At 48.6% G+C, this 12,208-nt stretch overlaps 1 protein-coding gene across 2 annotated transcripts in view; it reads left to right on the top strand.

Moving 5' to 3' along the window:
- GFRA2 (GDNF family receptor alpha 2) overlaps positions 1-12,208 on the top strand; it is a 432,056-nt gene that overhangs the window by 27,584 nt on the left and 392,264 nt on the right. For both annotated transcript variants that reach the window (XM_079987537.1, XM_079987536.1), the window contains exon 3: positions 666-749. In XM_079987537.1, coding sequence (XP_079843663.1) covers positions 666-749 — 84 coding nt within the window. The remainder of the gene's footprint in view (positions 1-665; positions 750-12,208) is intronic.

Here is a 12,208-nt window from a genome sequence, read left to right as displayed (position 1 = left end):
AGAACTGTCCGTGTTAAAATAGCCTTTGCCTCTTTCATGCTTGCAACAACCCTGTGAGGCTGTCAGTCCTGTTTCATAGGTCAGATATCAAGAAAAAGGGGGCAAGAGAGCTTTATCTGGAGAAAAGTGTTTGTGAGCTGAATCTGATTTCACAGATCAGCTAAGGTCAACCCATGTTAGCTGCTGAGCCACATCACCCTCTTATCCAATCAGTGGAGGTGGTGCTGTTATAGGTACCATGCAATACCCATTCCACATTTGCAAGAGGTTGGTATTTTAGTGTGGCGGAACCTACACTCTGGAACTCCCTGCCTATTGACATCAGACAGGCGTCTTCACTGTCCTCTTTTTGGTGCCTGTTAAAAACATCCTTGTTTAGACAAACCTGCCCAGATCTTTAGAAAGTTGATGTGAGTTTTAATCTGTGCTTAGTCTATTGTCATATTAAATTCTCCAAAGCCTTAAATTGTTGTTGTTAATTTTTCTGATTAACAATGCTATTGATTCAGGTTTTTGGTCAACTGCTTTGAGTTTGTTTTCACAAGAAAGAAATCGCAGATTAACAGGGATCCAGGGATCTGTGGCTCTCTGCCCCCACCCCGTGCAAAAGCAAAAGGACATTATGAGTTTCTAAGAGTCTCTCTTTCTCCTCCTTCTCATTCCAGGAGAAGAGTTTTATGAAGCTTCCCCCTACGAACCAGTCACCTCTCGTCTCACTGATATATTCAGACTCGCTTCAATTGTCTCAGGTAAGAGAGGCCAAGGGAAAAAGGCTTCCTGGCCATTTCCGTTTGCTGTTTTCTATCCAGGAGAACCAACATCTTCTTGCTCCTCTCTCGTGGGAGTTCAGGGCTGTCTGTGTATGTACACATGGCACTTTAAAGCAGATCTGGTTCATCCCATCAGGGCCAGCCCTACAATGAGGCAGAATGAAGCAGCTGCCTCAGGCGGCAGATGCTGAGGTGGGGCAGGGAGTGAACAGAGCTGTGATTGCCACATGACCTGCCCTGTAGCCCCTAGGCTAGCCTTTTGCCCTTGAGGGTAGCCGTTTCACCAGTATTAAAGTAGGATTCCACTACCAGTCCAGTTGGCTTCAGGACGGGCCTTGGAGGAGGGCGCCATCTTGTTTTTCGCCTCAGGCAGCAAAATGTCTTTTCCTTAGCTACTGTTTTGTGCATGTCTGGTACAGTGGTGCCTCGCAAGACGAAATTAATTCGTTCCGCGAGTTTTTTCGTCTTGCGATTTTTTCGTCTTGCGAAGCATGGACTTTGGAAAAGCTTCAAAAATCACCAAAGTCTTCAAAAACCTCAAAAAAGGCGACCACACCGCGTGCTCTGAGTGGCTCCTCGAAGTGAATGCACGGTTTTAAGAAAAAGGAAACAAACTTGCAAGACGTTTCTGTCTTGCAAAGCAAGCCCATAAGGAAATCCGTCTTGCGAAGCAACTCAAAAAACGAAAAACTCTTTCGTTTTGCGAGTTTTTCGTCTTTCGAGGCATTCGTCTTGCGAGGTACCACTGTATATTGGAAACTGGTATCTTGAAAATGATTTAGAAATTGGCTGGCTGCACAGTGGGCCTCGAGTTTCCGGAACTCAGGGCAGGTGGGGAGACCCACAGGCAGTGCAAAGGCATCCCTTCCTGAGAAACATGGAGATGTTCAACGGACAGCGTTGTGTGCGAGCAAATACTCACAAGAGAAATTGGATGTGTGCAACTTTTGAATATGCTGTGTGCCTGAGACAGAGCAGGGCTCCTTCTCCTCTCCTCCTCCTCCCCATGGCAGCTCCAGGGTTTTCCTGGCCCCAGAGCACCACTGGGCAGTCAGACAGGCGCTCTCACTCCTGGCTCGATTTGGGTCGCGGGGGGTGGACAGCGGTTCCCCCAGTTGACACGCTGGGCATCCCCGGTTCCCCTTTGGCAGTGGCAGCGGCGGCAGCGGCAGTCTCAGCAGCCCGGAGCCAGCCTGGTAGCGCAGTTGGCTCTGGCTGGCTTCAGGAGCTGCTCGCTGTCATGGCGCCCACCATTTTGCCTCGCCGGAAGTCCCCATATGATGTGTATTGTGCCGTTGAACCAATCACGCAACATTCATTCCCTACTAATAAATCTACAAGGGATGCGGGTGGTGCTGTGGGTTAAACCACAGAGCCTAGGACTTGCCGATCAGAAGGTCAGTGGTTCGAATCCCCATGATGGGGTGAGCTCCCATTGCTCGGTCCCTGCTCCTGCCAACCTAGCAGTTCGAAAGCACATCAAAGTGCAAGTAGATAAATAGGTACTGCTCTGGTGGGAAGGTAAACGGTGTTTCTGTGCGCTGCTCTGGTTCGCCAGAAGTGTCTTAGTCATGCTGGCCACATGACCCGGAAGCTGTCTGCAGACAAACGCCGGCTCCCTTGGCCAATAAAGCGAGATGAGCGCCGCAATCCTAGAGTCAGCCACAACTGGACCTAATGGTCAGGGGTCCCTTTATCTTTACCTAATAAATCTACAACACTTAAAATATAAATCCGAGGAAATTCCAGGGACAGATATGAAAAATCTGGGGACTGTCCCCGGGAAACGGGGATGTCTGGTAACCATAGATTAGACACCATGGCTCAGCTCTGCCATTGCAGTTGGAGGCAGCAGTGCTTCGGAATCTTAGTTGCTGGAAACCAGTGGCGTAGCGTGGGTTGTCAGCACCCGGGGCAAGGCAAGTAATTTGCGCCCCCTAACCCGCACTCCTGGCACCCCCCCCCCCTCCACAGTGGGCGGCAACCCGGCGGCTCAGATCGGATTCGCACAGCAGTGAGAGAGAGTGAGTGAGACAGGTAGGGGCAGAGAGCTGCGAGTGCAAGCACGCCCCCCCCAGATGTTGCGCCCGGTGCGGCCGGCCCCCCTGCACCCCCATGCTACGCCACTGCTGGAAACCCCAGGAGGGGATAGGGCTCTTGTACTCTGGTCCAGCTTGCAGGTTTCCCCCAGGCATCCCGACTGCAAGAAAAGGATGCAGGGCGAGATTGGCCATTGGCCTAATCCAGCAGCCTCTTCTAATGTGTGTGACCTGCCTTGGTCTTCCTTCTGTGACATCCAGTCGTCCCTCAAAACAAGTTTGTTGAATGGGTGAGCATTGACGTTATACATCTGTTAACACCTGATCCTGCATATTATTATTATTATTATTAATAATAATAATAATAGTAAGTTTTATTTATACTCCGCCCTCCCCAGCCAAGACCGGGGCTCAGGGTGGCTAACACCAGATACAAAAACAATTGATTGAAATACAACTTAAAAAACAAGATTAAAATGCAGCATTAAAATACAGCCTCCTTTCAGTAGAAACTCAAATCAAAGACTTTTTTGGGGATGAAAACGCCAAGTCTTCACCCAGGCTAACTATCCAGACTGGTCCTACATGGGCCAGAAAAAAGCCAGGGAAGTCCCCAAATAGGAGTTCCATCACAGAAGGAGAAAGGAAAAAAAGAAAGAGGGGGAGGGAATCAAATGAATTCTAAGCCAAAGGCTAGGCGGAACAACTCTGTCTTACAGGCCCTGCGGAAAGAAATTAGATCCCGCAGGGCCCTGGTCTCATGAGACAGAGCGTTCCACCAGGCCGGAGCTAGTGTTGAAAAGGCCCTGGCTCTGGCTGAGGCTAATCTAACTTCCTTAGGGCCCAGGACCTCTAGGGTGTTGCTATTTATGGACCTTAAGGTCGTCCCTGGGGCATACTGGCAGAGGCGGTCCCGTAGGTACAAGGGTCCTAGACCGTGAAGGGCTTTAAAGGTCAAAACCAGCACCTTAAATCTGACCCTGTACTCCACTTAAGGCTCTTGCAGCCATCTTCTGCATCAGCTTCTGGACCATAGCTGTCAACCGTCCCTTATTTGGTGGGAAAGTCCCTTATCCCAGCGCCATGTCCCGCTGCTGTCCCTTATTGATGATGTCCCTTAAATTTCCCAGGTTTCAAAGGAAGCAGCTCCTCTCCCTCCCTCCCTCCCTGCCGGCCAGGGAGGAGGGAGGCTCCAACTGTGTTGCTTGGCTGTGTTGCTCACCCAATAAGGAGTCTAAGAACGACTGGGGGGGGGGTGGAGCTTGCATGCCTTGTGCCGATCAAATCGGCCGCATTGCCTGGGGACTCGCCTTTGCTCAGCGCTTCCCAGCGGAGAGGTGATGGTGGTTTTCCTTGCTGCATCCCCTTTGCCGGATTGCTGCGCTGTGGGAACCACCGCTTGAGGCTTCGTTTGGCTGCTGGTTGACTAAAATCCCTTATTTTGGCTGCTGATCCCTTATTTTCGAGGCTGCTGGTCCCTTATTTTCAAATCTGTAAATTGACATCTATGTTCTGGACCACTTCATATATTACTCACCACGGCAACGCAGCCTGGACATAACTAGAGCATGGATCTCTCGGTGGTCTGATCATCCCTTTCCAGGAATCTAGAGCAGGCAAAAGGCCCCTTGTGTCAGCAAAGTGGGGCAAAACAACCCTTCCTCCACCCCATCCCAGTTCAGGAGCAGATTCTTTGCTTCTCAGCCTCAACTTCAAGCCACTGACTCAGCATTCAATGGTCTTGGCTAGGAAGGATGCCAGAAAGAGTACTTTGCGACTTCCGGGTTAGCGCGATCGGCTAGTGGCGGATTCCCTCCGAGCTCCGGAGGGAATCGGCTCTGCTGAAGACGGGTCCTACCGCGCCGGCGACGCGGGGACCCTCAGAAACCGTAGGCGCGGAAGCCTGCGGACTTGGTGACTCGGTGGGCACCTTTAAGCGCCCTCCCTGACCCACGAAGAGCCTTTTTAAAGGCTACGGAGAGGGTACGGGGAGCGGCGTGGTGCTGAGAGTAGACCGCTACTTCAGTGGAGCGAAGCCGCGTGCCATGGCCGGACAGCGCTGACTTTTTCCCCAAAATTCGGACTGGAAACAAATAACCCGTGAGTAGAATGGAATTTGGACTTTAAAATCTATATCTTTGAATTCGGTACAACCGGGGGATGTGCTAAAGGGAAGTCCGCACCCCCCTATCTACAAACGATCTAAAGCAAGGATCGGTGGACTAAGGTGGAGAGTACTGTTTTTGGTGTTAGATAAAAAATATTTCCATGAGTTTGACAGAAGAAGTCTTTGTGCTGGAGAGAAAGTGAGGAGTTTTGGAAGCTTTTGTGTAAACCCCCCCCTCCCGAACCCGGGAGCGTCCTGTGTGTGAGCCGGAGGAAAAAGAACAAGGAGTTTGACAGCTGTCAAAGGAGCTGTCAAACGGGCGGCTAAAATTTAAGAACTTTGTTATTTAATAACTTTCTGAACTAAAAGTGTTGCTTTTGAACTGAGGTGGCTGGAAACAACGTAGTCATAAACAACAAAGTAACGGGCTGTTGGAAAAGGACTATCAAGCAACTGTAATCCCCCTAGGGGAACTAGAGACATTACAATGGCTGCAGAGGGAAAATTACTGGTAGAGATAGAAAGAATGTTTTTTCTCATGGGAATCCTGCAAGAGCAGAGTACGGCTATGAACAAAGAACTTATGACCTTGAATTCCAAAACAAACGACTCTGCTGAATGCATAAAGGATTTGCCTGATAAGGAATCTGCAGCTGAACCAGAAAAAACTTTTTGGGAACCGGTGGAGAGAAAAGAAGGAATGGAAAAAGTGCAGGAAAATATCAATCAGAAGCCCATATTGTCAGGAAATAAAGAAGAAGATCTTTGGATTACAAATCTGCGAAAGATGAGAAAGATGAAGGAGGAAGTCCCGGGAGCACTTGGAATATTGGAATTCAAAAGAGTAAAGAAATATGATTGGGACTTCCTCCTTGAGTATGGGAGATCAACTGACTTTTTGCAGCAACTGCTATTAAGTATCTTGGATGGAAGAAAATATGATGTGACTGAGATAGAATTCCTTCGAGACCTGAGGACCAACAAAAAGGGCTACCAACAAAATCGGCAGAGAGAGACTGACAGAGACTTGAAGGCCTCTGATGTGAGGAATCCGGGCTAGGATAATTGCTTGGGAAGGGATGGAAACTGGGGTAGGGAGGGAGGGGAGAACAGAATTTCAAAATTTTATGATTTTTGTATTTGGCCATTATGACATATAATTAACAAAAATACAAAGGGAGAAATTCGTGGAAGGGTAATTAGGTCGACCTTAGAAAAAAAAAAAGATTTAATGTTTAAAAGAGAATTGGATAAATTAAATTTGGATAAGTAAAAAGGATTAAGTTTAAAAATAATAATAATATGTTAAAGATGGGAGATAAGAACTTGCTGAACTAATTTTTGGAATTGGGATGTATGAAGAGGGGGTGGGGGGAAGTCAGGGAAAGGGGGTAATGAAAATAAGAGTTTAAAAATATATATGTTTTGTTTTTGTTTTTGTTTTATAAAATGTGAAAACCTAATAAAAATTTTATAAAAAAAAAACAGAAAGAGTACTTTGCACCTCCCCTTCCAAGGAGAAGGGTGGCATCCAGCTGACTTCATTTGCATTTTTCTGGTAGGCCTGGAAGTGGGGGGGACTTGTCTCCTAGTGGAGTGGTGAAATCCACCCTCCTTCTCTCACCAGGTGCATTTAAATCCTACACACTCCAGGCATCGATGGAGACCGTCTTTCCTTTGATCGTCCTGTCATGATACTAAGTAGCCTGGGTAAATACAGAAGCTGTTTTTAATTATGATATGTGGAATGTTTAGAGCAGAGGCTTACATTTGACATGGAAACAGAATATCCAGATACGGCAGCAATAAAGGCATGTAAATATTTGAGAGAAGAATAACCTCAAATAAAGTCCCAGCAGCCAGCCAGACCAGTTGCCAGGGGTAATGGGAATTGTAGTCCCACAGCATCCTTGTGGGTTGATTCTGCTTTTGGTGGCGATGCTGCTGCGCTGTTTATCCCCCTTTTTTTTTTTGCCAAATTATTTTATTAACGCTTCTGCTAGTTGCTTGCTTTAAATTTGGGCAATGCTGTGGACATTTTGGCTGAACAGTAGCAGATAAATGCTTCAAAGCAATAAATAAATGCTGAACTTGATTCTGTAAACGAGGTTGCAAAGATTATGAGCTGACGACAGCTGATGGCAACCCAGAGAGGCAGAATAATAAATATAGCCAATGACTAATACTTGATCTTAGAGGGAAAGTCAGTTTCCATCGTCACGTGGGTGCATGCTCGTGGCATTTTAATGTCATAAGAACATAAGAAGAGCCTGCTAGATCAGGCTGGGGGCCTATCTAGTCCAGCATCCTGCTTTCAAAGTGACCAACTAGATCCCCTGTGAGAAACCCGCAAGCAGAATTCAAGAACGAGAGCCCTCTCTCCTCTTGTGGCTTCCCGTGACTGATATTCAGAAGTATTGGTGCCTCTGTCTGTGGAGGCAGAGCAGTCATCATGGCTTGGTAGCCATCGAAAGCCCTCTTCTCAATGCATTTGGCCAATCCTCTTCTAAAGCCATCCAAGTTGGTGGCCATTCTTGACTCCTGTGGAACTGGGTTCCATAGTTTAACTCAGGGGTTCCCAAACTAAGGCCCGCGGGCCGGAAAAGGCCCAAGGGATTCGTTTACCCGGCCCGCGGTGACCCCACTACCCGCTGCAACCGCCCGCTCTTACTGGCGCTGCGCTGCGTGGCTGCCCACTTCTGGGTTGGAGGAGCACCGGAAATAGCTTGTGCGCATGCGCATGCATTATTTGCACATGCACAAGCGTTATTTCCAGTGCACATCTGGGGCGGAGGAGGCTCCTGCACATTTTCACAAGCTACTTCTGGTGCTCCTCCGACCCAGAAGTGTGCCAGAAATAGCGTGTGCACACGCGTTTGGGCATGCGCTCCCCTGCGCGATCGGCGCTGGAGACACCAGCCCGAGGCGCAGTAAGTTTGCTGACCCCTGGTTTTACTGCACGGTGCATGAAGAACTTTATTTTATCTGTCCCAAATCTTTCAGCAATCAGCTTCACTGGGTGACCTTGAGTTCTAGTGTGGTGTAGTGGTTAAGAGCGGTAGACTCATAATCTGGTGAACTGGGTTCGATTCCCCGCTCCTCCACATGCAGCTGCTGGGTGACCTTGGGCTAGTCACACTTCTCTGAAGTCTCTCAGCCCCACTCACCTCACAGAGTGTTTGTTGTGGGGGAGGAAGGGAAAGGAGAATGTTAGCCGCTTTGAGACTCCTTCGGGTAGTGATAAAGCGGGATATCAAATCCAAACTCTTCTTCTTATGAGAGAGGGAGACAAAAATTTTCCCTGCCCACCATGCCCTCCATGCCATGTATAATTGTATGCATGTCCAAGCAGACCTTTGGGAAATTCCTTCAAGAAAGCTGTGGCTCAGGAGGGCAGCCATGCAGCCCCATTGATTGCCCTGTGGTTTGTGTGGGCTCTTTCCTCTCTTTCCTGGAGGTGCTGGGTTTGGGGGCAGCCCAGGAAACTGCTGTGTGCGTGTGTGTGTTGTGCTGGGCAGCGAGAACTGGATGTGCTCAGACAATGCCCCATACACAGAGTTGCCCCGAAGGGCTGCCGGGCCGCTTTGGTCCTCCCCTCCCCTCCTAATTCTGTGGGCAGGAAATATGAATTGACATTCAGGAGGAAATCTGCAAAACTCCCTTCCAAGAAATGCAGCGCTTAGATTCCAGTTGACAATACTTTTCTTTTTTTCCGCTCTGAAGCAAATCCCCATCAATAAACTATTTAGCTGGTGGAAAATAAGGAATGGGCCGTGTTTGGCATCAAGAAGCATTAGCGCTTGCATGTATTTATTCTGGATCTCATCGCCGAAAATATTTTCAGGAAGCGTGTATGCGTGTGGGTGGGGGGCGGGGGCTGAGAGCTGGGGGGCGGTTGTCTTTGCACAAGGAAAGAAGAAGCTAAACGTTGGGTAGCGTCGCTTTTCCAGCTGCACGGGGATGTAAAACGATTACCCTCAGGTTGGATCCAAAGGCAGATGTGGAAAACATGCTATTTAAATTTCAAAACCTCCCACCTCCTCGCCCGGTGGCTGTCAAACCTGCTAAGTCTCACCACAAAGCAGGTTAGCGATGGAGCTCAGCTTTTCAAAGCTTTCTTTTGCAAAACCAAGGAGCCCCTTGGGACATGCTGGGGATGGCAGCTGGACAGGCAGGTTGGAAGCTGGGGTAGCTCCAGATGCTGTCCCTGTGTGTGGGGGGGCATGGCATGTTCAATAGGCAGGGCCACAAGGCCCCCCTTACCTGCTGAGCATAAGCCAAGTGCCTGGGAGCCCAGGAATGACTGCAGCATCATCTGCAAAGCATGGGATGTCAAAGCATTCGAATAACAACGACAATTTATTTATATGCTGCTTTTCCCCCAGACCAAGGTTCAAGACCATGGTTAGGCAAACTAAGGCCTGGGGGCCGGATCCGGCCAAATCGCCTTCTAAATCTGGCCCACGGACAGTCCGGGAATCAGCGTGTTTTTACACGAGTAGAATGTGTCCTAATAATAATAATAATAATAATAATAATAATAATAATAATAATTTATTATTTATACCCCACCCATCTGGCTGAGTTTCCTCAGCCACTCTGGGCGGCTCCCAATCGAGTGTTAAAAACAATACAGCATTAAATATTAAAAACTTCCCTAAACAGGGCTGCCTTCAGATGTCTTTTAAAGATAGGATAGCTGCTTATTTCCTTCACATCTGAAGGGAAGGCGTTCCACAGGGCGGGTGCCACTACCGAGAAGGCCCTCTGCCTGGTTCCCTGTAACTTGGCTTCTTGCAGTGAGGGAACCGCCAGAAGGCCCTCGGCGCTGGATCTCAGTGTTCAGGCTGGGTTATTTGTGGGGCCTGCCTGGTGTTTTTACATGAGTAGATTATGTCCTTTTATTTAAAATGCATCTCTGGAATATTTGTGGGGCATAGGAATTCGTTCATTCCCCCCCCCCCAAAAAAAAATATAGTACAGCCCACCACAAGGTCTGAGGGACAGTGGACTGGCCCCCTGCTGAAAAAGTTTGCTGACCCCTGCTCAAGACGGCTCCCAGATTAAAATACAAAAACACAGGTAAAACAGAAGAAGCTAAGAACATAGAAAGGATAATCATTAAAAAACAACAATTAAACAGTAAAAGAATTAAAACAATATTAAAAAATCTATTAAAGGTATAAAAGCTTCATAGTACCATCCCTTTCCTTAAAAAAACTCAGCAGCTGAAAGCACGGGTTCGATCCCCATATGGTACAGCTACATATTACTGCTTTTAAGGGGGTTTGACTAGATCATCCTCAGGGTCCCTTCCCGTGCTACAATTCTATGCTTCTATGCCTTTTGGAATAGAAAGGTCTTTCTTCGCCTGCTGGCAAAGGGACAACAAGGAGGGAGAAAGTCTAGCTGCTCTAGGGAAGGAGTTCCAAATTGTATCAGCCTTTCCAAAGGCTTGTTGCCTTTGATTCCTTCTCTGCTGTCACAAGCACAGAGCTTTTCCGAGTGGTGAACGGCCTTCTGTCGTCTAGCTAATCAGGTCAGCCCCCACTGAGTTGCGTGCCAAGGCACTGTGACCCCATCACCACTAATATAGTAAAAATAATTAGGCAGACAAAGAATGTAAAGGTAAAGGTAAAGGGACCCCTGACAGTTAAGTCCAGTCATGGATGACTCTGGGGTTGCGGCGCTCCTCTTGCTTTATTGACCGAGGGAGCCAGTGTACAGCTTCCGGGTCATGTGGCCAGCATGACTAAGCCGCTTCTGGCGAACCAGAGCAGCACATGAAAACGCCGTTTACCTTCCCGCCGGAGCGGTACCTATTTATCTATTTGCACTTTGATGTGCTTTCGAACTGCTAGGTTGGCAGGAGCAGGGACCGAGGAACGGGAGCTCACCCCGTCGTGGGGATTCGAACTGCCAACCTTCTGATAGGCAAGTCCTAGGCTCTGTGGTTTAACCCACAGCGCCACCTGCATCAAATAGGCCACAATTTTATTGATTACAGATGTGAAAGGTGTGGCATAGGCACTGGGTATATCTTTTCGCACTCCAGCCCTTCTGCTTGGAGTGTTCCCAGGGCAGACACAACGGGGGGTCCTATGACCTTCATCAAATAGGGGTACCCCCAGAGGGGTCCCCATCAGGGAGTGCTCTGGCCCTAGCACCTACCTGGGTACCTGGACAGATGCGACTCCTCGCAGATCCCATTAAGGGGATATCATTTTCCATGAAGGGGCAGGCAGAGGCTACAACCTCCCTGCAACCGAGACTAAGGCCCACTAGTCCAGAGAGGGCTCTTGTACCTGGGTTCTGTTTTGGGGTTTCCCAGAATGGTCATCTGGTCGGCCAACATGAGATACTGGACTAGATGGGCAGGTTAACTTTATTTGTCCCAAGTGTTTTCTGGCGAGCCCTGGAGATGCAGGAGGGCAAAGGGAAAATATGCCTTTCCTTTCTGAGCATGGAATAAAGGATCTTGGGTATTTGAGACCTTTTGAGGCAGGAGAGGCAGTGCGTGTCTCTTTGGCCCCCGAGAACAAATGGGGTCAGCGATGCTCAGCTCCCCCTCCGAAAGGCCCGGCTCCAGCCTCCCTTTCTTCTTCTTCTTCATGAAAGTTTAATGCTTGTACCTCATTAATGAGCTCCCCAGAAAGCAAGATTCCTCCAAGCCCTGGATCTATTAAAATGCATCCAGGTCCCTGCAGGTCTCAGGCAGGGCAAGAGCAGGGGGGACCCGGGAGGATTAGGCAATCAAGCCTGCTTTACATAGATCCCTGCACTGATGCTCTTGCAAAAGGGCAGCTTGAATTCAGGCTTGAAAGCAGGAGGAGAGGAGATGCATTCCCTCTGTTCCTTTCTCCTGTGCCAGGTTAAGGATAGGGAGATGGAGAGGGGGGTGTGGCCCAGGGTTGGCCCAAGACATTTTAGCACCTGAGGCAAACCAATAAACAGTGTCTTTCGCCAGGGAAGAAGGAGTGAAGTTCCACATCAGGAACAAGGGGGTGGTGGTTGTGGGAATGTTCAGGGATGCAGGAGAGGATATATTGTTTGATTATAGCCTTTCCAACTTGTGTAAATAAGTTCACAATTTAGCAGAGTAGACGAAAGAGTTTTCCGTTTTGGAGGTGCTTCGCAAAACGAATTTCCTATGGGCTTGCTTCGCAAGACAAAACTGTCTTGCGAGTTCCTGCGGGTTTTTTCCCCTTCCCCCCCTTTTTCTAAGCCGCTAAGCCGCTTATCCGCTTATCCGCTAAGCCGATAAGCCGCTAAAAGCTGCTAAAAGCCGCTAA

This window comes from Podarcis cretensis, assembly GCF_951804945.1.
Source record: "Podarcis cretensis genome assembly, chromosome: 8".
NCBI lineage: Eukaryota > Metazoa > Chordata > Lepidosauria > Squamata > Lacertidae > Podarcis > Podarcis cretensis.
This window is presented reverse-complemented; position numbering and strand designations above follow the sequence as displayed.